General features: G+C 26.1%; 4 protein-coding genes across 10 annotated transcripts in view; 2 read left to right on the forward strand and 2 right to left on the reverse strand.

Annotated features, from left to right (window-relative positions):
• The window catches only part of LOC103576844 (nuclear receptor coactivator 2), a 54,926-nt gene extending 39,646 nt beyond the window's left edge, over window positions 1–15,280 (forward strand). For 5 of the 7 annotated variants that reach the window (XM_008557247.3, XM_008557244.2, XM_008557250.3 and 2 more), the window contains 10 exons: window positions 531–725; window positions 2,833–3,210; window positions 3,286–3,666; window positions 3,747–3,859; window positions 3,941–4,064; window positions 4,732–5,029; window positions 5,578–5,934; window positions 9,386–9,607; window positions 10,686–10,762; window positions 12,444–15,280. In XM_008557247.3, coding sequence (XP_008555469.1) covers window positions 531–725; window positions 2,833–3,210; window positions 3,286–3,666; window positions 3,747–3,859; window positions 3,941–4,064; window positions 4,732–5,029; window positions 5,578–5,934; window positions 9,386–9,607; window positions 10,686–10,762; window positions 12,444–12,509 — 2,211 coding nt within the window. In that variant the 3' untranslated portion in view covers window positions 12,510–15,280. The remainder of the gene's footprint in view (window positions 1–530; window positions 726–2,832; window positions 3,211–3,285; window positions 3,667–3,746; window positions 3,860–3,940; window positions 4,065–4,731; window positions 5,030–5,577; window positions 5,935–9,385; window positions 9,608–10,685; window positions 10,763–12,443) is intronic. The other 2 variants (XM_008557248.2, XM_008557249.2) reach the window with 2 other exon arrangements.
• Window positions 15,281–15,917: 637 nt separating this feature from the next.
• LOC103576846 (protein C19orf12 homolog) lies at window positions 15,918–17,164 on the reverse strand. The gene is made up of 3 exons (XM_008557253.3): window positions 17,060–17,164; window positions 16,669–16,904; window positions 15,918–16,286 (listed from the first exon to the last, which is right to left on the reverse strand). Exons 2-3 carry the CDS (start codon window positions 16,829–16,831, stop codon window positions 16,042–16,044), a joined length of 408 nt encoding a protein of 135 aa, XP_008555475.1. The 5' UTR covers window positions 16,832–16,904; window positions 17,060–17,164; the 3' UTR covers window positions 15,918–16,041.
• Window positions 17,165–19,587: 2,423 nt separating this feature from the next.
• Window positions 19,588–21,091, reverse strand: LOC103576847 (protein C19orf12 homolog). The gene is made up of 3 exons (XM_008557254.2): window positions 20,775–21,091; window positions 20,376–20,608; window positions 19,588–20,090 (listed from the first exon to the last, which is right to left on the reverse strand). Exons 2-3 carry the CDS (start codon window positions 20,536–20,538, stop codon window positions 19,846–19,848), a joined length of 408 nt encoding a protein of 135 aa, XP_008555476.1. The 5' UTR covers window positions 20,539–20,608; window positions 20,775–21,091; the 3' UTR covers window positions 19,588–19,845.
• Window positions 21,092–22,010: 919 nt separating this feature from the next.
• LOC103576848 (ATP synthase mitochondrial F1 complex assembly factor 2) lies at window positions 22,011–24,346 on the forward strand. The gene is made up of 6 exons (XM_008557255.3): window positions 22,011–22,321; window positions 22,650–22,843; window positions 22,939–23,049; window positions 23,120–23,300; window positions 23,387–23,502; window positions 24,113–24,346. The coding sequence occupies exons 1-6, from the start codon at window positions 22,264–22,266 to the stop codon at window positions 24,248–24,250; spliced, it is 798 nt and encodes a 265-aa protein (XP_008555477.1). The 5' UTR covers window positions 22,011–22,263; the 3' UTR covers window positions 24,251–24,346.
• The last annotated feature ends 30 nt before the right edge of the window (window positions 24,347–24,376 follow it).

The raw sequence follows: 24,376 nt of genomic DNA on the forward strand, positions 1-24,376 counted from the left end.
TAACTTTTGCCACCAACTTTCTAAGAAAGTGACCGTCAACTTATTGGATTTCCAACTTTTGCAGGCAACTTGGTGTCTAGTTGCGGCTGTTGGTTGGACGCCAGTTTCTCGCCAACTTGGCTATCAGGGTATATTAGATAAGATACAACTGGTAAAAACGATACCTAATCATTCTAATAGTGACGTCATTAACGGATCAAAAAATATTTTTTGGTTACATGTGCAATAGCAAACGACCAAAAAATATCGAAGTAACTTAACGAGCCATCTTGTGACCAAATTTATCATCATTTTAAATCCTAGACTTACCGACCTCTCTCATTTTCTGACTTAAAACCTGCCATTTATAGGCACTAACTGTAGTAAATTTCAAATATCTGTCACAAAAACTAATACTAGATATATTTATCTAGTACAATCGAGTCTAAGACGTTCGTATGTTGGTAGCCTCGCCTTCGGCTTGGGCACCAATCTCCACACCTCGTCTTAAACACGATCACGCTCGATAGATAATCTATTTTATTGCGTAGGATAAATTGCCACGCGTCGCCGACCGACTAAAGCAACAACAGCAGCAACAACCATGGACGGGAAGTGGAATGCAATCTGTTGGAAGTACTGCAACCACTACTGTTGCTACCTCGGCTCGTACACCCCTTCAAAATCAATCGAGACAACTACCTCGCCAAGCAGCCAATATCTACCTCAATCACATGCTAAGTCACGTTAGTAATTTATTTTCTTTAATTACCGCTTATATTTATTATTACTATTATTATTTATTTTTCTTACTTGTATCATGCTCATAGAATACTAGACCGAGTGTATACTAGTTTACTGATGTTCAAAAATAACTCGGAACTAGTGACGTGTAATTCTACATTACAATTTATTTTTTCCAATATTTATCATTTACTGTATTGCTTTTATTATCATTGAAATCTCTTTGTAAATAAAAGTAATTTAGTGTTACTATCCGATTACCATCACAGGCATTTTATTTAAAATGTACAAAGCGAAATAATTGCTCAGTCAATGAGTCATAATAATTTTATACTTTAATTTGTTCACTGTTCATAAATTTTTCAACTGTCATTTCGTATTCGAAATTCCAAGTCATCACACCCTTTGCAGGAAATCGGTTAAATTATTTCCATTTCACAGTGTTAGCACGTTGTTAATTTAGTTTTTTTTTCAAATAAGGTAAGAATTCAATACTCGATTACTCATATATTTTTGTATATTTATTATTACTTAATTTCAATAAATATATATTTACAAATAAATGAAGTGATGGGGTACTAGTTCCATAAGTGAGTACTTATCTTTAACATTAGTACTGTTTATTTTAAACTAAGTTAATTTAAATTTATAAATTGTATAGGTTTTACTTTTTTACTAAATTTTATGAAAAGCTAGACTTGATATCAAATAAAAAAAATATAATAACTATCCTGATAAGTTTCTCTTCCAAAACTTGCTGTTCAGTATTTTCAGCCAAGTTTTATTCCAAGTTCTGATTGTAGTATGAATACAACATGAACTACAGGTTGACGTAAATTTACAGCCGCCATATTAATGGATAGACTCAGAAAGTTGCCTTCGTTGCGGAAAAAAAAACTTGAGAATCAAAAATTCATCTAAATCTAACAGAAAATTGTGAGAGAAAATTTGAATGAACAAAATTGACTCCGTTACCGGAAATAACTATTTGTACGATCAAGTTCTTTCAGTCTTGATATATTATTTCGGTTGTAGATTTCCGTCATCGCAATAAAAATGGCTGTCAGGTGGTCAGTAGAAGAATATGTCAATCAACATAAAATCATTTTACCGACAGAACAGACGGTCGAGGAAAAAAGTTAAATTATTTCGAGACATAATATCAGTTGTATTATTTTAAAAGCAATCTTTGATAAACTTTTTTGTCGTTATATTTTTAATTTAAGATTAAATGTGAATTAACTTGTTGACTTATGCTAATATCATTCAGTAGTTCTTTCAGTTATATATATATATGTATATATAATATTTATCAAGAAATTTTGAGTGAGAATAATTACTCGTAGTACTTCGTATTATATATATTTCAATGGAAATTTATAATGTAAGGTTTGAAACTTGTGTATATTTTTTTATGTGCGAATCAAATAATAAGGATTTGATCATGTTCTTGAACTTGGATTTATTTTGTTTAAAACTTAACTTGATTACTAAAAAGTTTTAATTGCATAATGACATTATCAGTAATGGCTTTATTAAATTTTTATTGTTAATAAAAAAATAAATATATAGTGATATATATGTATATAATTTAATGTAGTATTATTATTGAGATTAATTTCAATTAAATACGTGGGTCAATGATTTGTTTTTATGAAATTAACAAAATATTAATTAATTAAAAATATAATGAGTGTAAATGTAACTGGCAATTAGTAATTTTTCAAATTTTTGAATAAATAAATACAATTCGAGTAGAAACAAAATGAAAAAATGCGTAGTTAGATAATTGAAAAATTACCGCGCGCTTTTTTTTCAATTTCATTATTTTAATTAATTTATTTATTTCAAATTAATAAATTGCCTCATGTCTGCTACATTCACATAAAAATATATGATCCTGTTAGCAGACGCATAAAAATTTTCGGGTATTTTTTCAATAATTTAATTTAAAAAAAAAAAAAAAAAAAATATATATATATATATATGGACATGTAGGAAATAAAAAAAACCATAGGCGTAATTTTCTAAAATATATTTTTTTAAATTTTATCGGTAAAAAAAAAATTATTAGACGTCGGTATCATAAAAAAATATTTTTTTTTTTAGGAGAGACCTCAAATGAGTCCAATGGATACAGAATTTACTGGCGGAGGAGGAGGTGGTGGTAGTGGTGGAGGTGGTGGAAATGGGGGAGATTTTCGTACACCAATTTCCGAATCAAATCCGTGGGATAATCAATCATCAGATCCAGCTCTATCAGAGATATTAGATCAAGTGATGGAATTTGTACCAGACGAAGTAATGGTAGACCCATCGACAATGGCTAATTTATTATTGGATAGTGTTGAGCCACCAAATGATCCAATGAAAGAAAAAATGGCTATCAATGCTATACAAAAATCATTGATGCTCTGCGAATCTGCTGTTAATCCCACGTCTTCCACAATAACAATGCCTTCAACTCCACCAGCTTATTCTTCCGCAGTAAGTTATTTTATTTTGTACAATCAACTAAATAAAATTTATTTAATTATAAATTACTATAAATATTTATTGCAGTTGGGTAGTGGAACATCCGTTACAACAGCTCACAATTATCAACCCCCGCCTATGTATCAGCAGCAACAGCAAACAAGAGCGAGGTTTACTGGCCAGGCTGGAATACGACAACCAGCAACACAATTTACTCCCCAACAACAGCAACAGCAGCAATTGCAGTTACAACACCGGCAGAAGTTGATACAGCAACATCAGCATCAGCATCAACAACGTCAAGAGCAACAACGACACGAACAGCAATTGAAAAATCGTTTGTTGCAACAGCAACAGCAGCAACAAGTTGTTATACCCTCAAATGCTACGGCACCTGATCAAATACCAGGCATTCAGAACATTGATAATCTCTTGAATAATGCTGTTGCTCCAAATGTTTCGCTACAGGTATGTATATATATGATAATATGATAAATATCAGTCAGTTACATAATTTTTATTTAATTATAATTATTTTCTATTTATAGCGAACTGGTGTATCCGATTCACAAATGTCGCCAGGCTATGGAGGCTCCGTCCAATTATCTAATACACATAGAATTTCACATTCTTATTCCCATCCATCAACAATAAATCAACAGTAACTATTTGTTTATTTTTTTCAAAATATTTTATCTTTATTTTTTTTAAATATTTAAATAATTTTTTAAACTTTTTCTAGTGCGGTAAATAATAATTTCAACAGTGGTCAACCGATTTCAGCAGCATCTAGGCTATCTCCACATTCTCCGGCTACAATGATGACGTTTGCTCATCATCAGTCTTTATCCCCGCGGGTATCGCAGGTAATTTATAGTATATTGTGTGACAAGGGATGAAACAACGATTTCAGACAGGGTGAAGTTGGTTGACATTGTGTTTCATCCTGAGTTACACACTAGAGTTTTCATGATTACCTGCATTGAAACTTAAAGTTTCAGTGTCAGCAGCTAGTCAAAATGAAGTTAATTTAAGACCAACTATTATCGTAAGCGTCTGCTGATATTAATCTGCAGCATTAGACCGAAATTATCTTCTTTTGATTGACTAGAGACACTGAAACTTCAAGTTTTGATGCTGGTATATTTTAGCAATATTTTTAATTAAAAATTATGTTTTCATTATTTACTACAATAGAGTAATAAAAATTACTTATTAGTCTTTAATATTTAAAAATTATTTGTAAATTACCACTGACAGTTTTTTTTTTAATCAGTAGTTGCATATGTTTTTATCACAATATAATTTAATATCTTTATTATAAAAAAAATTCTTATTAATTTCTAAGTATAATTAAATTTAAAAATTTTATAAATTAATTAATAATATTAATGACACAATTAGTACCGGACAATGATATTTAATTAAAAATAAGATGATTTAAAGTCTTATAAACATTTATACGAACTAAGTAAAACAATGAATTATATTTTTTCTAATTAATAATAACAAGAATGATTTATTGCGATACAGGGAAATTACGGTAATAATCAAAGAATGTTCAATGTAAATTCCGTAAGACCACAACAACAGCAGCAACAACAGCAACCGAATGCAACACAACAGCTTCAGCAGCAACGATCCATGCCATCGCCTGGCACCGCAGTTCCGGCACGGCAATCTCCATTTCCTGCCGAAGTATTTCCTCCTCCCGCATCTCCAACCGCTAGCCAATTCCCGCCAGCTCAAAATCCTGGTAATACAAATCCTACCACCCAATACCGACTACAGCGTGCATCATCAACACCTACCACTACAACACAATTACCAGGTGATTTATAAACTCCTTCTATTGCTTTTTCAATAAATATTTCATCTAAAATTAAATAAAATAACTTTTTTTTTAATCATCAAAAGTAGTCTAACATTTTTTTTTTCCATAAACAATTAACTTCTGTGCGCGTATTTTTTTAAAAATTGTAAATTTGTCTCGTGATTTTTTTATTTTTAAATTTAATTCAAAAATAGTGATAGATTACCCGCGTATTATTAGACTTCGAATAACTATAAAAATGTGTTAAAAAAAAATTAATAATAATAATAATAATTGTAGGTAAGTACATTTACTAATTATTTAATAAAACGTTTAATTAAAAAATGTTTCTTGATGAAAAAAAAAATAATAATTTGTAATTTAAATTATTAATAAAAATATAATTAAACAAAAGTACAATTTTATTACAAAAATAATAATTACTTGCATTGAATAAATTAAAAAAATAAAAATAAATTTATGTGAGTACCCAGAGAATGTATGTGCTTCCAAAACCCTAGATAATAAAAAAAAAAGTATCGAGGTAGATAACGTAACTGTTGCAGGTGGAGTAGTATCACCTCGGCACTACGGTAGTGTAAATAAAGATCAGCAGAGTTTAATGTCACCTGGTCATCAACGTGCTGGTTGTCCTCCACCGCCAACGCCGACGCATAATCACCAGCACAGTATGACGAATAACCAACAGCAGCATTATACAAACCAACAACAACAACAGCAGCAACAACAACAGCAACACAATGCCATGTTATATCGCAATACCGGCAATAGTATTGTTAATAACCCGGATGTACAGAATAATCAATTCTGTTACGATCAGGGTACAGTACCTGGGTATCCAACGAGACCTGAGGACACCAGGTCAATGTCTTCTAGTAATCCAGGCGGTCATCAAATGGGTGGTAAGTCATGTGACCTGTTAATGTCATGTGACAATCACGACGACTAGTCCATCTGTACAGAAAATAATTAATATTAATAATTATTAAATACACCCACCCTGTTATTTTGAGTATGGGTTCACACTGGTTCCAGTGCACGGGATCCAGTACATCGAGCATAAGCACACACAGCCAATTATATTATTTACTTTTTTTTTTATTTATTTATCCAACTATCAATATCAATTTCACTTATACTTTTACTGTCAATAATATAATTAAAAAAAAAAAAAAACAATTTCTTATCGTTTAATTATTGCTTTTATTGTCAATTAAAATTTTTATGTCATTTAATTATTATTTTATGAGCGCAATGAATTTTCGTTTAAATTGATAAATCGATTATTAATTATTTTTGTTATTAAGGTCATAGAACTGGAGAAAAATATATATTACGTTTTTTTTTTGATTAATTTACTGGTACTGTGAAATGATAATTCAAATTAATTAACGTGGTTAGAATAAAAGAATGAAGTAGTGAAATAATATTGATAAACGGATTGTGTAAATAACTTTAATATATAATTGCATATTCCATTAATTATTAAAGATCATTTACATTGTTTTTTATTTCACGGTAAATGCATGGTGCTTTGAATTGTATATTTTTGTTAACTTATTTACTTGTTTATTCATTCATTCATTTATTTATTTATATATATATATATAATATATATAATTATTTGTTTTCGTTGTTTTCATTCCATACCACACATATATATTTTAGGGGTTTGCGAATCTATTTGATGGGAATTTATTTAAAAGAGAGCTTAGTTTTTTTAAAGTAACCAAAAATAATTTGTAGATTCATGTCTAAGCTCTACCTGAGTAACACAGAGACAACTTTAAGATGTCTCTTAAAAGAACAAGACAAATTTTTTTGTTGTCTCTAAGTCAAGTTTTTTTTTATTTAAACAAGACATAAAAATGTTGGTCGTAGTCATAGGAAATTTGTGTTCTTGTTTCCATCCTAAAAAAGTCATTTCAATTTAAAAATCTTTTAGATGATAACAATTAACTTTTTGCCGTCACTTATGTCTTTTAAAAATAAATTTTTTTGATGACAAATTTCGGATTCTTTTGTCAATATTTTGGTGCCTTATCAATAGGTCAAAACTTCTATCTTATAGCTGTCATAAAGTCAAGTTTGTTACCTGGGTATTTACATCTGACAAAAATTTTAATTATTGCAAAAAATATAATTCCAATTCGTTCAAAAAAAATTTTGAATTACTTTTAAACTTTCAAATTATTCAAAGCTCTACAAATCAATCATAGTTTCGAATAATTCAAAAATTTAAACTTAAAAAAATTTGAATTATTCGAATCCAATTCGTAAGTTCAAACTATTCGCACACCTCTAATATGTATATATAAATATATTACTTGTATCACACACCTTGTGCTCAATGAATGCTCATCCTTGTCATCTACTAATCTGCTATTATCACCGAATACATTGATCCTTATGTGAATAACGATGTACATCATCTGTCTGCTGCACACTTAAAATTATAAATTTAATCAACGATTATTAAATTCAATTTCAAGTGATATTTAATACATTTGTTGTAAAGATTTTGAATGATAATTTAATCATTTGTACAGAAATTAAAAATATTATTTTTCTACAGTCACATGCAAATAGTGACTTTTGCTGTTATCTTATTTTAAATATATACTTAATAACTACTTTTATTCGTTAATTATTAGAGTAATGGACATAAGTATTTAATCCTTACTCTTCACAATAAAGTCAATAAATTTTTGTCAAGTAAATATTTAAATTTTACAATCATTTAGATTTTCTTAATTACTGGAAAAATTTTAATTTAAATAATCGAGTGATTTGTAAGGATTAATTGATAATAATAATAATAATAAATATTATTATAATTATGATAAATTTCTTCAAAGCTTTACTCTGTGCACTGATATCTCGCAATCTTTTTAATCTTCACTTATTGCTTATGTTCATGCCTCTAAATAATTATAATTGTTCAATATAAGAGGAGATTATCACTTGATATTTGTTGTTGTTTACATTGTAATCCTACTAAATTAATTAATTAATTAATTACAATAATTGCACTTTAGATAAATTGCATACCATCTAGTGCCCCGCACATGCACAAAAAAAAAAGACATATCCTTTTTTTTAAAATTTATTATTTAGTCTGCAAAAAAAAATTTACTTCCTTCAAGTAAATTTTCTCCTCTTATCCCTTGTAAAAATAAATAAATACTGTAATTATTTTTGATATAAAATACTAGTTTAGGCTAAATCACATTAAATGTAATTATTTATTTTAAATATACATTTATTAATTGTGCTATTTGTCGTCATCATCACCTCTGTGTATCACCAACACGAAAAAAAAAAAAAAAAAAAATTAATAACAATAATATTAATAACATTAATCACTTTATGTATGTAAAAAATATAAAAATGTCAAGTGGTGGTTTTACATTCAAGTGATTTGCAACTATCAGATTTAAAAGAAAAAAAAAAAAAAAAAAAAAAAAAAAAACTACAAATTGTTATTTGTGGCATGGGGAATTGCTTCTCTCATCTAATGACGTCAATGAAATGGCATTAAAAAAAATATATAAATATAAAAAAAAAAAAGAAAAATCTATATGATTTATTAAAAGAAAAAAAAATCAGCCTTAGCTTTGTACGTCACCAACGCAAACTAACTTTTTTTTCTACAGGGTAAAAGTACCATTTGTCGCCAGTGCTCCATTTTTGGACAGTTAATACTTAATGTTAATTAGTGAAAAAGTAGGATAAAAGTATCTTTGAACACAATTTAAAAATAAATTATGTCATTGCGTTTTTTACAAATTATTTTATTTAAATTTTTCAAGTGTGCAAAATTGACCCTAAACTGGCTAAAAGTGGTACCTCTACTCTAAATCTTTTTTTTTTTTTTTTTTTTTTTTTTTTTTGTATGGAAAATTCGGAGGATTCTACAGTTTCCGTGCTGCCGCTAGAAGACCGCGAATTTTTGAAAAACTCAACGAAATAATTTTTTTAAAGAATAAAATTTTTTGATATCTCGAATAGTTTTCGAAAAAAATGAAAAATTTCATGGATTTGGATATCTTATATTTTTGAAGTCATTTGAAAAAAAGTCATTTTTTTGAATTCTACAAGAATTCGCGGACATTTGGCAGCCCCACGAAAACCGTAGACCCTAAAATTCGTTTAGTCATAAAAAAATACCATTACCTCATTTCCCGTTGTATTTTATTCCCTTTTCAAATGTTCAATTTTTTTTTTTTTTTTTTTTTTTTTTTAACAATTTTTTTGTATTTAATAATTATCTTTCATTGAATATAATATCGAAAAACAAAAAATATATTATTAATTGTTATTAAATAAATGATGTTTTTGTTTATTAATTAGGTAACACCGCAGGTCTCGGTAGCACAAGGTCAGAGTTTGTGAGACAAGAATTGAGAGCGGTAGTGGGCGCCAGAACACAACAGAGAGTACCAAACAACATTCAAAGTAATGTTATTGAACACAGTAATGTAATGGAACATGCTCATAATAATGTAATAGGACAAGTATCGCAGGATGATCTTGACGTACTAGGATTATCTGCTTATGAAACATCAACATGTGGTGAGTTTTATTTGTTTATTAATTCAAAATAACATTTATTATTTATTATATATAACTCCTTTTTTTATTTCATTTTATTTATCATAAAATACGACAGATATTATTAATTATAAGTTAATAAATTAGCTTTAATAAGCACTAAAATGCTAATTTTATAATAAACTAAAATAGTATTTATATAAATTTCGCACAATTGACATCTTATTAATTTATATTTTTATACAGATGCACACTCACTGCAATTAAATTATTATTATTTTTTTTTTTTTTAAATTAAAGACACGTTATAAAAACACTTTTTTTCGTTTTTAATTTAAATAACACATCATCGTTGAATATTATGCTGTGAAAAAGTATTACACATTAATTACTAAAAAAAAATTAATAAATCACGTATTTTTTATTAACAACTGACATAAAATTATAGTGATAAATTAATATAACTCCGTTTACACAGACATTAAACACACGAATTCAAATTTATTTAATTTATTTATAATAGGGGTGTGCGAATCGGGTTGAAACCGATTTAAATTTATAATCCCAAAAATTCGAAACTTTTTTAATTATTTGTAACTACAAATTACTCGATTCGAAAAAAAAAATTTTACTCAACTTTCAAATATTCAATTTTTATTTAATGAAAAGCTTAATTTTTAAAGTAATTCAAAATTATCTTTTTGTAAATTCGTGTCTAAGCTCTACTTACCTCTGACAAAAATTTGAATTATTTGAAGAATCATTAATTCAAAAATTTACGAGTAATTTTAAAAATTACAAATAATCCGGAAACTTACAAATAATTTGAAAAATACGAATTATTTTAAATTTCAAATTATTCGATTCAAAGTTCGAATCAAATAGTTCGTAAGTTAGAATTATTCGCACACCCCTACTTCATAACATTTTATTAATTAGTAATGTGTACAAGTAATAGTTACATATGTATATATATAGATATATGTCAATGAAAAAAATATTTAAAAAAAAAAATTAAGTGAAATTAAATTGAATTGAAAATTATAAATAAATCATGTTAAGATTGTGGTAACATGTATTGTTACAATGTCCTGAATAGGTGAGGCTGTGGTTAACGATGGCCCTGCTAAGAACTGGGCCACTGGAAATACCGGAAATACGCCCTTCTCCTCCAGGGTAAGATCCCTCCGACAATTATTTTACGTACATCATTTTTAAAAAAATAATTTAACCTTTTTTTTTTTTTATTTTTTTTTTTTTTATTTGATTTTGTATGCTCTGTCTTCCCTCTACGCTTCGCTTAATACAAATCTTATCGTGCACATTTAATTATTTTAACTAGTTTCTTATTTTAAATAATAATAGTACATAATAATTAAACAATCATATTTATAATTATATATTTTTATTATTAGAAATAAATATTAAATAATTTATTTAATTATTGACCTATTGCTTATGCATGAAAATTTTTAAAAATATAATTGAATGAATCGTAGAATAGATATAATAAAATATAGTACCTCTGACAGGAATTTCTTCTAATAATTTTAATTATAAAGAATTTTTATTTTATTATTAATTAATAGTAATAATAACAATTATTTAGTATATTTATATTAAAAAGTCTCACGGTTGTGGGTTAGTTTTATATTATTGAATATTTATCATAAGTATGTTAAGTTCTGGCATTCTGAGCGATGTGTTAGTTAAAATTTTTTATTAGTAATGCTTTTTCACAGTGCAATTTTAATTAAATATATATATATATATATTTTTTTTATTTAAGCATATTTATTAGGGGTGTACGAATTGTGTTCAAATCGAATTTTCAAATAATTCGTTCTTTTTGAATTAGTCGTCGATTTTCAAGTTATTTGAAAGTTTTAAAATCCCGAGTAGCACGGAGACAACTTTGATGTCTTTTAAAAGGACAAAAAAATTTTTTTTATCTCAAAGCTAATTTTTTTTTTTAAAAACAAGAGATGCAGATGTCGGTCCTTTGAGTAATGAGAAATTTTTGTTTTTTCCGTTTTTAAAACGTCATTTAAATTTAAAAACCATTTAGATAATTAGTTGTAATTTACTTTTTGTCATCACTTGTGTCAAGTCTTTTAACCAGTCTAAAAACTACTATTTTATAAATGTAACAATGAAAATTGTGCTACTCGGGACTATATGTAACAAATTAGTAGATTCGAATAGAGAAAATTCTGATCAGCTTTAAAATATTAATTTTTATCTAATAAAGAGCTTAGATTTTTAAGTAACCATAAAATAATTTTTGTATAAATTCATGTCTTAGCTCTATTTACCTCCGACAACAATTCGAATTATTCGAACATTCGATCCAAAAAATTCGTAAGTTCAAACTATTCGCATACCCCTAATATTTATCTTTCATTTCGTTATTTTATAAATTACAATTTAAATAATAAGGCGTGCTATGGTTGAGTTTCAAAAAATTATGATTAATTTATTAAATAATTTTTAAAATTAAAAAAAAAAATTATTTTTAAATTGTATGAATTGCATTGAATATTGGCTTTAGAAAAAATTTCATTATACTTTATTATTTTCGCATTAATTATTTACAGTTGCTCTGTTTAAAAAAAATTCAAATTTAATAAAATTTACTTGAAAACTTTTTAAAATTAAAATTTCCGTTTTTCAAAATTACGTTTTATATTTCCATACTAGAACGTGATTTAAAATTCTAAAAAATTGATTAGAACTTTTTTAAAATTTAATCTAAAAAAATTTGATTCAATTAATACAATAAATATGTAATTAAAAGTTGTATATATATATACACATATATAAAAATGATATATGTATTTATTTATTGTGATTACAGACTACTATTGAAGAAGTCCGAGTTGATCCAAAGTCGTCACTACTGCAGAAATTATTATCTGAGTGACTGCCACGTAACAAAATATATGTAATATATATTAAAATAAGAGTAATATAATATACGCCAATCACTCCTGCGCCTGTACACATTCTTTATGTAAAGATATATTATTATTATTATTATTATGATATTGTATTATATGTAAAACATTGTAACTCTTGAAAACAAAAAAAAACAACAGTATGAAAACGCGTTTTTACCAAATGCACTATCAATCGGTACTTTGTCTCGAGTTTTATCATAACTATAATTCAGTCATCGCTCATAAATATATACATACATATATATATATATTTTCTCTTGACTAACTGGCGACAATTAATAATTATTTATAATTAAATGTTACTTGTTTTGTTTAAATATATTTTTATAAATATCGTTTTTGTCTTCGTAATTTAAAAATAAAATATTTGTTTTAAACAAAAAAATAAATAATTAAATTTTTGTTTACTCTTAATATTTTGACTACAATAATTTAAAAAATTATTTATTATTTTAAAAATTACTGTTAATAATTAATTATAATAACAATACTAATAATTAATAGTAATTAAAAAATAGCTCAATGATAAATAAATACCGATTGATATGGCGTTTAGTTTATTTATAAATGAAAATAAAACTACGTAGGTACCTCACCGGTATAAACTATACCACTGGCTGTTAAAAAAAATAATAAATAATAATAAAATAAAATTATTTATAAGTTTTATTAATTATTATTAATTATATTAGTGAGACCATTTTATTATTGTATACAACTACAAACAAACTAAGAAAATTTAATTTTAAAATTTATTGTATACAAGAATAAAAAAAAATCGCGTTTTTTTTTTTCTTAATTTAACATCTACTTATTCTATTATTATTATTAATATATTTGTGATTATAAGAATCTGCAACCAAAATGTGACAAAGAATTCTTGTTGTTGTTAATAATGATTATTATTATTATTATTATTATTATTATTATTATAACTATTTTATTATTTTATTACTATTGACATCATTATTATCAATATTTCTTGTTGCAATTATTATATAATTAATCTAATTACTATCAGTTTATTATTAATTATTAATTAATTATAATTACATTTATTATTAATTATTATTATTATTATGATTGAGTATATTATATTATTACCATTATATAGATATTAATAGTATTGAGTACAGTGTCTACGCGTATTTTAAATCCAATTTTAAGGGTACCTTCAAATTAAATATTTAAAAAAAAAAAAAAAAAACAAAAAAAAACAAATAATTGCATTAAAATAAACGTACGTATGTTATCACATATGTATTAATGTGTGCACTCAATGTAATATATATATAAAAATATATATGTGTATATGCATGTGTGCGTGTGCGCGCGTGTGTGGGTACGAAAGAACACAATTATAATATAACATAATATAATATATTAAATAAATAAACGATCATCTATTTTGCATAGTCTCAAAAAATTTCTCTTTAAAATCTCTTATGGCACTCAATTATTGCTAATTAAGGGGTCACTTGTTAATATTAATTAATTAAATAATAAAACAAAACAAAATTAAGTAAATTTATTTAATTAAAATACATAAGAAGAACAAATATAAATTTCATCGTACATACGATATATATTTATGTAATTTATATAAATATATATGTATCTAAAATCTAAATTTAAATAAAAATATATATATATATATATTATTATATAAAAAATAAAAATGAAAAATAAAGTCTGTATGCGCGTACAAATATGCATGCATATTTAAAAAAAAAAAATAATTTAATAAAGAAATCTCACGCAAGTGTCCTATTTTTCCATAGAGTCGACATTTGTCATAAAAAAATAAAACTACGTCGCGAGATTAAACATTTACAGTAAAAAAACAAAAATAATAATAATAATAAATTACTAGGAGAGATTAATAAGAAAAAAATGAATGAATGAATGAACAATAATTGAAATTATATTGTATTTTATTTATCATTAATTATTGTGGCAATTTTATAATCATATATTATATACATTATGTACAATAATTACTATTGTAGACAACCTATTGATTCTTGTTATCGTTATCTTTTTTTAATTATAACAATATGAGGTTTTATTAAATGATATTAATTATACGGTTGTCTTTTAAAAAAAAGTTTTATAAAAATAAAAACTAAATTTCATTGTTCTATTTTGAAATTTCAAAATTATAAAAATTGCAATGTATTTTAAATATTTAAAAATAAATAAGGAAAAAAAATCTTTGAAATTTAAATATTGTTCTGTTGTAAAAAATACATTGATTGGAATTTAAAAAGATAAATAAAAAAAAATATCATTATTGTCTACAAAATCAAATTTGGAACAAAAAAATAAAATATGATGAGGTAGAGAGTAATAGGAAAATTAAAGAGTAAGAATGTAAGGGAGAGAAAGATAAAGAGAAGTAACTCATAATTACTCTTTGGAAATACACATAAGTGAGATACTCTAACTATATTTATATATATATATAAATATATATGCGCGGACATACATGTACATTTTTATTTGTTTCAATAGTTGTATGTTTGTAAAAGAAAAATATAAAATATACGAAGGACTACATACATGTGTGTCCCCGTGTATCGTGGATACGTACGTGCGTGTGATCTGTGTGTATAAAGTGAATTTAAAATACGTCATATAGATAAATCATATGTGCTTTCTAATGATGAATAATTATTTCTAACTGCGGCAGTCGAGCCGTATGAATAATTTTATAAATATAAACGTAATACTTATATAATGTTGACTTAATTATTATTAATTTACCTTTTTATCCTTTAATTTAATTTACGCTTAATTGATGAAACAATGTTTTTAATTTCAGATAAAAAACCAATTTAATAATTTAGTAATTCATTATTTTATCACTCACTTATTTGATATTTTTGATAAAATTTATTATCAAATAATAATAATGAAGTGTCGTAGTAATTTAATGTTCTTTTACTATCCTTAATTATATACTTCAAAAATTCAAGTAATTAAATCATGCAGTGATATCATGAGTTAATTAATAAAAAAAATCTTTATTGCTTTTTTACGATTCCTAATTGAGATCCATTGATTGATTTTTGAAAATAAAATACGTAATAAATTTAATTGTTACCAAGTTATCGTAATTAAATATGAGTAGATTCCACTGTAATTAATGAAATAACAAAATTACACTTGACCTAATTTTACACTAATTTCTTTTGTAATTATTACGAAAGGTAAGTGTTGGATTCTCTATACAAAATTTAATCGTTGTTCTAATATGTCATTATATCAAATATTACTTTTAGTAAATGTGTTCAAAATATTATTTTAAACATCAGGAATCACAAATAACAGAGAGAACTTAAAGTTAATACAAAAAAATTTAATTATTATTGAGATTCAAATTGACTTTATTAAAAAATTACATATGTGAAAAAAAATGAGTTATAATTTGTATGAATACAAAAAAATCCATCAATTAATCAAATGAATGCTTTTATATAAAAAATAAATATCTCAGATTTCATAATTGAATATTTTTTTTAAAAATGTACGAATCAGCATCAAGATGCAATCTTGAAGACCTTTGTCTGTCATCAACATAGCCAATGTTATAACGTTTTTCATTGTTAATAAGTTTCGTAATGACGATACCAAATCTGTTCTCTGTGCTTGAGTGAGATCATTTTTTAAAATATCAGAAACAGATCTAAAATTTCCATGCTGCGCATAAGAAGTTCCCAAACCACCTAACAAACTTCCTGGTTGACAAAATTTTTATTTGTTATCAAATCAAGTAAAATTAACATCGTAATCAGTTTAGCAAATGAACATGACCAGTAAATGAACATCATTTTGATTTCAATCATGATACGGTAGTCGACATCTAATAATTTTTGAATTTTTTTAAAAACAAATTGCAAAAAAAAATACATTTCCAAAAATTGCACTTATAGTTTTTTAAATTTTCTACATGTGCATATTTTTAGTTTTTTTAGAAAATACTTCATTGCTGTTTGATTGACAACTTTCAGAACTTCAATTATAATTTTACTGCATTTTTCTAGTTCATTGACAGTTCATTCACTGATTCAACGATTAATTACTGACTCAGTTACTCTACTTATTGTTCATCGTATTTACCAATAGCAATACCACGAGGACCAAGAAGAAGGCCTCCAATAGTAGCACCGACTCCAACAAGTAGTCCAGATTTCATAGATGAATTAATAGCAACATTCAATGATTTTATTTTATTTATATTACATACTGCATCTAGTAATTCTGAATCATTGCACGCAAGCATGATGTTTTTTTTTATTTCAATTTTATTATTAAATTACTCTAACCTTAATTATTTAAAAATCAAATAATTTAATCTGAAATCAATAAAAAATATTAAAATGTATACACGTACATCAAACAACTGCGATAAGTAATATTGCAGTACACTTATTTTATATTATAATTTAAAATAAAAAAAAAAAAATAATAATAAAATGTAAATATTTATAAAAGTGTTATTGATTATTACTTTGTTTGAATAATTTTTTAAGACAGCAATTGAAATTACTCTGTAAATAGTAACATGTATGACGTTATTACAGATATAAAGTGCTGATAAGAAATGTATAAATTTTTATGAGTGTGAATGTAGCAGACATGTAACAATTTATAAACTTTAAGTAAATAAATAAATTAATTAAAATAATAAAATTTAAAAAAACGCGTTTACTGATTTTTTAAATATTTGAACACGCATTGTTGTTTTTAGTAAACTTAAATTTTTTTTTGATTATTTAAAAATTTAAAAATTGCCGATTGTCAGCTATGTTCACACTTATGAATTTTTATTTGAAATTTGTTCTGTACTTCCCATGTCTTTGTGATAGTGGATGAAGTGGGAGTCAGAAATATATCAGCGGAAGAGTTTGCTTTAATTAGACATCTGGGGGTAAGGGAATTGTTTGATAAATGCGGATATTGCAATGTGTAGCAGTACGATTTTCGTGCAAAATGCGTGTTTTTTTTTTTTTTTTTAATGTTTTAAATATCTCTATCATATTTTGCCACCATTTTGTTTGATTTACGATTTTGAATTTTCCTCTCATATCTAATAAGTTATTTTTCGAATATTTAAATTTACTGCACAAGTAATAAGCGTAATTATAGAATTATTGATGAGAATAAACGATTTCGAGTAAACTTTTTAGTCTAATTGAAATAATTATTCATATAAATGAATTTTAATAAAATTATTAAACTTCAATTTCGAAATTCCGCGCCGAGAGTGTTACTGCGCGTCGCTGTTGCGCGGCGCTGTACTCAACGCTTACATTTCTTGCTAAAGTGGGGGGAGAGTCGAATGAATCGCAAAATCGATGGCTTTGATCAACTGACGGTTCGATAGCGGCAGTCAGTATCATCAATAATGGCAGTAGTAGTCCAGATCTTTCTTTTCGTTTAAATTGTAACAAAGTATTACCGTGGCGTCATGTAAAATTGTGCAGTGATTGTAAAATTTATTTATTAATTTAAATTGTATAGAGTATTTGTGGTGTAGTGAAGTGTCCAGTGCTAGTGCAAAGTGTTGCTGATGAGCTGATGGCTGATGCTTATATCTTCCAAGTTCCTGATCAAACTCATCTGGCATCGTTTGGTGGGGAAATAGCAGTCAAGTGACGTTTTTTTAGCTGAAATACACTTGGAGCAATTTAATTCAAATCTCCAAGTGTATTAGGAAACCCTTCTGCACATTATTTCTCCGCCAAGGTTTGTTTAAACACTTAAGTGTTTTTTTTCAATATTGAAAATTTTTTTTTAACATATTTTGCCACCATTTTATTTTGACTTATGATTTTTAATTTTTCTCAAATTTCTAATAACTTATTTTTCGAATATCTATAAATTTACCTCTCGAATAATATAAATAATTACCAAATTGTTAATGAAAAATACAAAACTTAGGGCATATTTTTTAGTCAAATGAATATAGTTATTCACACGAATGAATTTTAATAAAATTATCAAATTTCAATTTTGAAATTTGGCGCCAAGTTGGCGTTACTGCGCGTCCCTGTTGCGCGGCGCTGTAATCAACGTTCCCATTTTTGCTAAAGTAGGGGGAGGGAAAATAAATCGCTAAGTCGATTGCTGTGTATCAACTGGCGGTTCGATAGCAGCAGTCAGTATCATCGACAATGGCGGTAGTAGTCCAGATCCTTCTTTTCGTTTAAATTGTAACACGATATTGCCGTGGCGTCGTGTAAAATTGTGCAGTGATTGTAAAATTCATTTATTAATTTAAATTGTGCAAAAGAATTTGTGGTGTAGTGAAGTGTTCAGTGCTAGTTTAAAGTGTTAAGTGTCCAGTGCTAGTGCAAAGTGTTGCTGATGGGCTGATGGCTGATGCTGATATCTTCCAAGTTCCTGAGCAAACTCATCTGGCACCGTCTGGTGGGCAAATAGCAGTTAAGTGACATTTTTCAGCTGCAATACACTTGGAGCAATTTAATTCAAATCTCCAAGTGTATTAGGACACCCTTCTGCATATTATTTCTCTGCCAAGGTTTGTTCAAACACTTGTGTTTTTTTTTTTAATATTTAAAATTTTTTTCTAACATATTTTGCCACCATTTTATTTTGACGTACAAATATTAATTTGACTCCAATTTTTAATGATTTATTTTTCAAATATCTAAATTTACTGCGCAAATAATAAGAACAAGTAATAAGGGTTCATTCCCAAATGCGTTACACTACAGCTGCTTTTTTGTATGAACGAATTCGAATGTTATCAACTCTTGCGCAGATCTAAAGATATCCGAATTACTTTATCACACTAGTTGGCGGTTTTGCAAATTTTTTTTACATATTCCTTTTTTTTTGTACTCAAGTTGTTGAGAAAAAAAATCCAAAGCTTCAATTGTCTATCAACTTCAGGATCATAAAAAAAATATAATAATTTTCCATCATTTAGTAAATCAAAAGAAGCTGATAGTGATAAAACTTTTAAAAAACCATATTTTTATTGAAAAATATAATGATGTATACAATCACATACATTTTAGAATTTAGTAACACGCATACGTATATTTTAAATACCAGTATATATTTTAAATTTCAATTATAAATTACAGATTGATGAAAATGTTTGGACATTTATAAATCATTTAAAATCATCAATCGATTTTCAAATTTTCAATAAAAAAATAATTATAATTACAAACTTAAATATTTAAATCAATTATTTTTTAATTGATTTGTCGAAAAAAAAATCCGAAAATTATTAATCGTCTACTAACTTAAAAATGATAAATTTTAGATAGCGGAATACGATAAGCTTTTTAAGAAATTATGTATGAGTGATACTAGAGCATCTTGAAGACCTTTATCAGTCATCAACATGGCTAATGACATGACATTTTTTGCACTTAATAGATTCCGTACAGCATTAGCCAAATTCTCTTGTTGTTCTCGAGTCAGATCATTTTTTAAAATATCAGGCACAGATCTAAATTCTCCATCCATCGCGTAGGAAGTTCCCAAGCCAGCAATCAAACTCGCTAAAATTAAAAATACAATAAATAAATAAATGAATCGTCAAGATTGTTATCAATTATTCTATTGATAAATAATTATTTAACTTCATTAATTATGATAGTAAAGGTAGCAGACATTTGAAATTTAAAAAAATTTTTTTAACAGATAAATAATGAAAAAAAAAATATTTTTAAAAAAATGCACATGTCCAAAATTTCATCAACTATTTGTGCAATTTTTAAAAATATTTTTTTTTGTTAAAAAAAGTCAAAACATTTTTAAATGTCTGCTGTCATTCATTAATTTACCTATCGCAATACCACGAGGACCAAGAAGAAGGCCGCCAACTGTCGCAGCAGCACCAACAAGAAGTCCTGATTTGACAGATGAACTGACAGCAACTTTCATTGATTTTATTTCACTTAGATCACATATTACATTTATCAATTCTGAATCACTGTAGTCCTTCATTGTGCTTTTAATTATTTTAATTAATCAATTAAATTAACCTCAATAAATATCCAATATCCTACAGTGGAATCTGGAATCAATAAGAAATTAGACATAAATAATTTTAAATAATTGCAATTAAGCAGAACTACAGTCTTATTATTAAATAACATTAAAATTTTTAAATATTTTGATATAAATTACAAACAATGTGAGATATTTAGCTGGATGTTAATTAAATTATGATCAGAACTTACCCTGACGTAAGCAAATCAATTAATTTGATAAGAGAGCAGAAAATTTAGAGACGATATCACGAATATACAGAATGTTTGTGATAAAATATATTCATCTTAGTTTTGTACTTCCCATTTATTTATGATCAAAGTGGAATACGAAGGACAGACAGGGTTATTGTGGTTACCAACTACCAGATGATAGAAAATTTTCTAGGTTCACTTTGTTTTTGTTATCTTTTGGTCATGATAAAAACAGAGATGAAATTTTATCTTGTTTTTGTTGAATAGAATTTAAACTCAGTGTCGATAGGTAGCGGTCAAATCGTCAGTCATCAGCTGGTTTTGTATAAATATAAATATAAATATGCAAGTTCATACAAACAAACTTATGATCCAGAAGTTAGTAAACAATTAGATATTTTCAGATTTTTTTTTTTTTTTCAAAAAATCAAATACAAAAAAGAAAAAAAAGAAAAATATGCACGTGTAGGAAATTTAAAAAACTACAGGCGCAATTATTCAAATAGTTTTTTTTTTTTATAATTTATTGTTTTAAAAAAATTAAAAAATAATTAGACGGATGCTAACTTTATTAGTTTCAAATGATGGTAATTTATTTGCTTTGTTACATTCATTACGTCACAGAAAAGTAATGATGATTACTAAATTAAAATTTATACTTTTATGGGAAATTTCTACCCCTTACTAGAAAAAAAAGAAGCGCAGCCTGGATTCGAACCAGGGATCTTCAGGTTAACTATTAAAATTACATTATATCATGAAAGTCCTTTACTCCACCGTCCATCTTACGGTTTTTGATAAAATTTATTATTATTATTAATTATTATTATCATTATTATTATTTTACTAATAATTACAATTTTCTAATGATAAACATAATTTTTAGTATAACAGAGTCCTGACGCGTTACCAACTTCGCCACCGCGCTCTTCGTTGAGACAGAGTTTTAATTTCTGTGATATAGTACACGTGAACGAAATATACAATTGTCTTAACAAATGTCTATCCCACTACCAGTACTTACTATTACTATTAATTTTAAGGGGGGAAATTCTTTCGTTAGCGCGATTTACGGCAGAGATTTAAAAAAAATTTCTGCCATAGTCACAAAATTTATAGTACCTACATGAAACATAAATGTGTACGGAAAAATCTCTCCTGCTACGACTCGACGGCTACGTTTAGTTGCTGTTATCATTCTTGTTGTGTAGAGGGTCGTATTTGACGCACCTGTTTACTTGTCACTCTATCAATTAAAAACTTCAATTGATAATACCAGCTGTAAATGAAAATTTTGAAATTTTTATTGCTAAAATCAATCATTTGAATTTTCCCGCTATTTAAATTCAAAGTACGCATGCGCGAATGTTTACCTTCCATCTTGTTTTTCAAATAAAATCCGCGCGAAAAACATACTGGGAGACAAACGTAACTTGTTGATAATAAAAATATTATTTATAAATTAAAAATACATCATTATATAAATATGTTTTGTTTGAAATATTGTCAGTTGTTACCAAGAACAATTATCGTTCGTAAAATGGGTAAGTATGTATTAATATATATAATAATTGATAATTATTGGAATTTAACCTATAATTCAATAATTTGGAATAACAAAAAAATTTAGTCTTTATAATACTGAAGTTTGCCGACTAATTTTTGATTTTTTTTAAAACCGATAAACTATAAAAATAAAAATATTCGAAAAAATTGCACCTGCAGCTTTTTTTATTTTCTACATACGTATTTTTTTATTTTTGAAATTTATTTGTTGGAAAAAAAATCCGAAAATTTTTGTCTGCTGACTTCAGGATCAGAATTATTTTTATTTAAAAATAAATAGAGTAAAACTACTTTCATTTTTTTTAGCTACTGTAAAAAGGTTTTATCGCAAGACAAATATATTACAAAGTGGTGATAAGTATGAAATAACACTAGATCAACGAAAACTTAAGACACCTAAAGGACGAGTATTTGAAGTTTCAAGTAAACCATTAGCTTTAGCTGTCGCATTAGAATGGGATAGTCAAGAGGAAACTATTCATAGGAGTAATATGCATTTGGTAATTAAATATCTAGTCATTTTATGACTAAAACATTCCAGTGTTAATAACTATCATTAATTAAAATTCATGTATAATTTTCTTTAATGTTTCAGACAGCTCTATGTAGTACATTTTTAGATAATCCACAACATTTAAGTTCCATTGACATTGTTAATTATATTGCTAATTATCTAGAGACTGACACTATTTTATTTCAATCTGACGTAAGTATTAATAAGTAATTTTTTATTTAATTAAAAAAAGATTCTATAATTTTTTTGTTGCCGTCAATAGGAAACGGAAGAATTATTTAAACTCCAGAAAGATAAATGGGATCCAATGATTCAGTGGTTCTGTGATAAGTATCAAGTTGATATAGAAAAAACTACAAGTATAAGTGCGCCAATTATTCCGAGTAATACTAAAGAAACAATAGTAAGACATATGGCTTCTTATGATGCTGCAGCACTTCATGGTAATAAATATTTTAAAACTCTGAGTTGCTTTATGATATTTATTAATTTTAAGTAAAATTAATTAAAAGAATTTATGTTATTTTAGGGTTTATGTACGGTGTAGATGTATTAAAATCAGTTATTTTAATGTTAGCTTTGTCCGAAAGAGTTATAAATGTTGAAGAAGCTGTTAGCTTATCAAGATTAGAAGAAGAATTTCAGGTAAATGAAAATTTTACTGTAAATAAATATATGTATACATATATTAGGGTGATGTGTTTCGTATGAACATTTTTTTTCACTCCTACAGCAAAATATTGATGTATATAATAAGAAAAAAATTCCATAAAATTTTTAGCCATTAATCTTAGTACTGAGCTTTTTATTCTGATTTTGAAGTCTCTCCAGTAAAAGTTTGCGGCATTTTACAGGCAATTTAATACTTTACAATAGTTTTCATATTAATTTTACTTTGACTTTAATGTTTTTTTCTGTATTATTCTGAAAATCATTTTTTTTTGATAATTTGGTTTTTTAGTTGATATTGACTAAACAAGAAATTTATATTAAAAATGCGAATAACAATTTTTTAAGAAATTATATTCTCTACAAAAAAAGTCCTTTGAGTTAGGTGGCTCAAGTTCTTCATTCGAGTGTTAGAGGAATTTTATTAATTTCATAAATTAAATATAGAAATATTATTCTGTGAATAAAAAAAACTTCAAAATCAAAATGAAAGTATTTAGAAGTAATATTAAAGGCTACAAATTTTAAGGAATTATTTCTTTATAATTATTATGTTTATAACTAAAAAAAAATGTTTATATTTTAGATATCACACTGGGGTAATGTAGAATGGTCTCACGAATTAAGCAAACAAGATTTACAGGCACGATTGGCAGCGGCAGTATTATTTATTCATTTAAATTCATCATCCACTACTACAAAACCCAAACTTGACAGTACATAAATAAATCACATTTAGTTTCTAATCATACTATCAACGATAATAATAATAATAATAATAATAATGATAATAATAATAGTAATAATATTTTCCGTAAGTAAAAAACATACAGAATTTATTAATTTACAA

The sequence above is a fragment of the Microplitis demolitor genome, chromosome 7, assembly GCF_026212275.2.
Source record: "Microplitis demolitor isolate Queensland-Clemson2020A chromosome 7, iyMicDemo2.1a, whole genome shotgun sequence".
In the NCBI taxonomy this organism is placed as follows: Eukaryota; Metazoa; Arthropoda; class Insecta; order Hymenoptera; family Braconidae; genus Microplitis; species Microplitis demolitor.